Raw genomic sequence first — 4,850 nt, 5'->3', positions numbered from 1 at the left:
TGGTGGCAGCCCCCCCCCCAGCCGCCAAGCCCCTGGCCGTGCAGAGCTTCGAGGTGAGGGTGGGGGACGCAGCGGGGCCCCGGCGTTTCTGCTTGGGCATGGCAGGCGCAGGGCCGACCCGGGAACCGCGTCCCTGTCTGCAGGTGAAGGTGGGCAAGTCGCAGCGGGCAGCCCTGATGGTGGACGTGGAGTCGGGCACGGTGACCATCAGCAAGAGGGGCAGCGGGTCCCCAGAGGAGACCATCCCACAGGACAAAAGTAAGGGGCTGCTGACCCCTGGGTGCCGGTGGGGTGCTGCGGGGCCGTGGGATTCCCTGGCACAGGCCTGATACCAGGGTGATGGGCTGCAGAGCCGGTCGTACCCCAAATCCCCATCCCACGCTGCCTGCCGCCCCCATGGTGGGAGGTGGGGGCCACCATTGCCCCCCTCACGCCCGGCATTCAGTCCTGCAGCTGATCAAATACCAGAGCATGCAGAGCAAGGTGAGGCTGGTGTACGACCGGGAGCCACAGAGGAGCCTGAGCAAAGACTTCGTCTTCCCCAGCGCGCGGGTAAGCAGCACCGGCTGCACTCACTGGGCGTCCCGGGGGAATACAGAGCCGTTATGTAGCGATGCAGCAAAAGAGTGGTCTCAGGCTTGAGACCTCCCCTGCAAGCCGGCTCCTACGCCTGGGGGTGATGTCCCCCTGATCCCACCACCGACACCTTCTGGGGGTGCTGCGGCTCCCAGCTCCCCTTTGGGACCCTAAGACACCTGTATCGTCCCACAGAAGCGAGAGGCCTTTTGCCAGCTGCTGCAGCTGATGAAGATCCAGCACTCCAACCTGGACGAGCCTGACCTCATCTCGGTGTACGTCGGGACATGGAACATGGGTAAGGGGCCAGGATAAGGTCTCATTGTCCTGGGAGGCTGTCACGGCTCATCGTGAGCCCGGGTGGGTTTTGGGAGGTGAGGGCTGCAGGGAGCTGCCCCAGGAAACCTGAGATCCAAGCTGGTCCTCGGTGAGAGGAGGAGGCTGGAGAAGACCCCGACCTGGCTGCTTTCGGGTTTGTCTGTCCCGTCATGATCCACTCGCCCGGTGGCTGTCAGGGAAACGGAGGAGCTGGGGTACTGGGATGGTAGCAGTAAATCCCAGCATCAGTCTGGGATGTGCGTGGGCGAACCACGGGGCTGGCACAATGCTTCCCATCCCCGGCGGCTCCTGGAGGTGTGTAGGGTCTGGGGTTGGAGAGGAGCTCGAGGAGCCTGGCATGCTGTCACACCCCCCCCCGACCCGCTGTCCCCTGCCCGCAGGCAGCACACCACCGCCCCGCTCCCTCGCCTCCTGGCTGACCTCGAGGGGCTTGGGGCGCACGCAGGACGAGACCACCGCCTGCATCCCCCACGACATCTACGTTATCGGCACCCAGGAGAACTCCCTGGGTGACCGCGAGTGGGTCGAGTTCCTCCGCGCATCTCTGAAGACCCTGATGGCCATCGACTACCGAGTGGTAACGGCAGGGTGCAGCCTGGACCCCCCCGGCTGTGCCTGGGGAGGCACCCAGTGCTGAGCAGGCTAAAGACATCCCCCAGCAGTCTCAGGAGCTGGTTACCAGCAGCCATCGCCCCAGGGCTCTTACCCCCAAACCCAGGGTCCTCTCCCACCCCAAATGCAGCCCAGGGAACCTCTTAAGCCCCATGGACTCCATGCAGGGAGTGCCCTCCCCAGGAGCCACCTTTCAGGGATGGGTTGGCTCACCTTGCTGCTTCTCCACCCCCACTGCCTCCCCACAGGTCGCCCTGCAATGCCTTTGGAGCATCAAGATCGTGGTGCTGGTGAAGCCCGAGCACGAGCGGCGCATCAGCCACGTCCACACCTCCAGCGTGAAAACCGGGATCGCCAACACACTGGGTAGGGATGGGGATGGGGTGGGGGGGATGCCCCAGAGTGAGGGGGCAGCCTGGGGGCCATCCCAGGACCTCCAGCCTCCCCAGAGCTCAGTGCCCGGCACATCCCTGCAGGGAACAAGGGAGCCGTGGGCGTCTCCTTCCTCTTCAACGGGACCTCCTTTGGCTTCGTCAACTGCCACCTGGCCTCTGGCAGTGAGAAGACCCACAGGTGATGGAGGGGCTCGGGGGGACGGGCTGCCCTGGGGCAGGTGGGTGTCTCAGGGGGCTGGAGGAGCCCTGAGGGGCTGTGGGGCTGTCCCTGTCCCCCTCCTGTCCCCACCTGGCAGGGGCAGGATGAGGATTAGGTGTCCCCAGGGTGGTTCACACGGTGCTGCCGTCCCCCCCGCAGGCGTAACCAGAACTACAGCGACATCCTGCGCTCCCTGGTCCTGGGCGACAAGCGGCTCGGTGCCTTCGACCTCACCCTGCGCTTCACCCACCTCTTCTGGTTTGGGGACCTCAACTACCGCCTGGACATGGACGTGCAGGTGGGACCCTGCAGGCACCATGGCTGGGGACGGTGGCACGCTGGCGGCAGCGCCAGTGCAGCCACAGGGGTGAGAGGAGCCGGGGCTCATGTGCCTTCCTCCCCTGGCGCAGGACATCCTTGCCCATATAACCAAGAAGGAGTTTGAAGCCCTCCTGGCTGTTGACCAGCTCAACCTGGAGCGGGAGAAGAACAAGGTGTTCCTGCGATTCAGTGAGTGTGGGGGCAAGGGCACTGCTCCCCCCACCAAGATAGCGGCACCCAGGGTCCCCGCAGACCTCTCCCTGTGCCACCTCCAGCACACGGTGGTGCCCTGTCCTGGCACAGCCCCGTGCGAGGTGCCAAAAGCCTGGGGGACTTTGCTTGCACCATGCAAGCCCCCTGGGGCAGGTCTCTGGGCTCTGCGTCCTGAGAGCATGCAAGCACAGGGAAAGTCAGAGGGGCCGGGGTGCCAGCCATCGGTGTGAGCCCCAGACGGGGACCATGACACCCCATGGGGACTCTCCCCAGACGGTTGCAGCTGCGGGGACAGGCAGGGACACTGGCCCCGTGCCACCTCTGTGTCTTCGTTCCCAGGCGAGGGTGACATCTCCTTCCCACCCACGTACCGGTATGAGCGGGGCTCCCGGGACAGCTACATGTGGCAGAAGTTCAAACCCACAGGGGTGAGTTCCTGGAGCCTCCCACCGAGCTGCAGGACAACGCCAGGGGACGGGGATGGCAGGCTCGGACGGCACCGGGCAGGCTGCGTGGTGATGTGCAGTCCCCATGCCTCCACCAGCCTGTTTCCTCCCCAAGGGGGTCTGGGCAGGAGGGACCTCGCTTTCTGGGCTGGGGGGAGCCAGACCCGAGCGGGCACTGAAGCCAGCTGCTTTCCCCATTTTTAGATGAGGATCAATGTCCCCTCATGGTGCGACCGCATCCTGTGGAAGTCGCACCCGGAGACCCACGTGGTTTGTAACTCCTACGGTGAGTGAGACCCCAGGGCTGGGGGGGACCCCAGGGTGGCCAGCGCTGCCTGGGACACCGGGGCTCGGGGACCATCACCCAGCTGTCCCCTCCCACCATCCAGGCTGCACTGACGACATCGTGACCAGCGACCACTCGCCCGTTTTCGCCACCTTCGAGGTGGGAGTGACGTCGCAGTTCGTGCCCAAGAAGGGTAAGGGGTTGGGGTCTGTCACCCACCGTGCCCGGTTTGGGGAGAGCCCCGGCCGTGCATGCTCGGCCGGCGCATGCTGACCTGCCGGTGCCTGCCTGCAGCTCCTGGATCCGTCCCTGAGCCCCTGGCCTGCATCGAGTGGGAGAGCATCGAGGTGATCGTGAAAACCGCCAGCCGCAGCAAGTGCTACATCGAGTTTCACTCCTACTGCCTGGAGGGTGAGGTGGCCCCGTGGGGACGGGGTGCTGGGGGGTGTGCTGCGGGGGGGAGCCCAGCCCTGGCTGGAGCTGTGCCCCCCGCTTTCCCCCCCAGCAGAGGCCCAGCGGAGTGGGGAGAACACCTCCCAGAGCTGCGACGTCCCTGGCTTCCTCAAGCTGGGCTGGTCCGCGAAGCATCTGCCCGTGGTACGCACTGGGGGGGGGGCAGACGCTGGCTCCCCCAGCCCTCGAGCATCTGCCTCCCTCCTCTTCCCCATCCCTCCTGCTGACTCCGCACCCCGAGCCCCAAGGGGCGCCAGGGGCTGTCACCGTCCCCCCAGCACAGAGCTACCCCTGAGCACCCCTCTCTCCGCGTGCAGCTGAACCCCATCCTGCCGGACCTGGAGTACCTGGGGGACCAGCACCTGCTCCTCAGCATCAAGGGTGTGGAGAGCTGCGAGTCCTATGGTGCGTGTGGGATGGTGGCATGGGGGCCACCGTGGTGGCATGGGGGGGTGCCAAGCGTAGCCCCCGCTGAGCTCAGGTAACAGCCTATTGGGGGTAAGGTTTTGCAGCTGGAGCTTGGCAGGAGGCACCCCAGCACCCACCCCACTCCGGGGTGCCGCTGCATATGGGGGGCTCGCCTGCCCCCCGAGCTGCCCGGGGGGGCTAACGCAGGTGTGTGCTGTGCCCGCAGGTGAGTGCTGCATCGCGATGAGGTCGATGATCAGCAGCATGGCCCAGCAGTTTGAGACCTTCCTCTTCCACCGCGGCGAGGAGACGGGCTCCATGCGTGGCTGGATGAAGGTCAGGGTCCCCAAGGACAGGCGCAGCACCCGTGAGAGGCTCTACGGTAAGGCGGCCACACGCCAACCCCCTCCCATCGCCCTGGGCATGGGAGCTTGGGGCCATGCTCAGGCATGGCGTGGCTGGACCCGGTGGGGAGAGGCCCAACATCAGTGCCTTTGCAGAGTGGATCAGCTTCGAGGAGGAGGATGCTGAGCCGGTGGCAGACGCCCCGACATGCCCCAAGCCGCCCCTGCAGCGCCTCAGGTACCCCAGCAGTTTCTGCC

The 4,850-nt window shown here is 66.0% G+C and overlaps 1 protein-coding gene across 1 annotated transcript in view; it reads left to right on the top strand.

The window, feature by feature from the left end:
- INPPL1 (inositol polyphosphate phosphatase like 1) overlaps positions 1-4,850 on the top strand; it is a 12,011-nt gene that overhangs the window by 5,222 nt on the left and 1,939 nt on the right. Inside the window, exons 9-25 of the mRNA XM_019474301.1 lie at positions 1-53; positions 144-258; positions 446-552; positions 772-874; positions 1,296-1,492; positions 1,776-1,893; positions 2,004-2,100; positions 2,281-2,419; positions 2,532-2,631; positions 2,995-3,083; positions 3,306-3,387; positions 3,491-3,580; positions 3,682-3,798; positions 3,896-3,984; positions 4,158-4,245; positions 4,475-4,630; positions 4,749-4,830. Coding sequence (XP_019329846.1) covers positions 1-53; positions 144-258; positions 446-552; positions 772-874; positions 1,296-1,492; positions 1,776-1,893; positions 2,004-2,100; positions 2,281-2,419; positions 2,532-2,631; positions 2,995-3,083; positions 3,306-3,387; positions 3,491-3,580; positions 3,682-3,798; positions 3,896-3,984; positions 4,158-4,245; positions 4,475-4,630; positions 4,749-4,830 — 1,822 coding nt within the window. The remainder of the gene's footprint in view (positions 54-143; positions 259-445; positions 553-771; positions 875-1,295; positions 1,493-1,775; positions 1,894-2,003; positions 2,101-2,280; positions 2,420-2,531; positions 2,632-2,994; positions 3,084-3,305; positions 3,388-3,490; positions 3,581-3,681; positions 3,799-3,895; positions 3,985-4,157; positions 4,246-4,474; positions 4,631-4,748; positions 4,831-4,850) is intronic.

Source organism: Aptenodytes forsteri, unplaced genomic scaffold, assembly GCF_000699145.1.
Source record: "Aptenodytes forsteri isolate BGI_AS27 unplaced genomic scaffold, ASM69914v1 Scaffold72, whole genome shotgun sequence".
NCBI classification, from domain to species: Eukaryota; Metazoa; Chordata; class Aves; order Sphenisciformes; family Spheniscidae; genus Aptenodytes; species Aptenodytes forsteri.
This window is presented reverse-complemented; position numbering and strand designations above follow the sequence as displayed.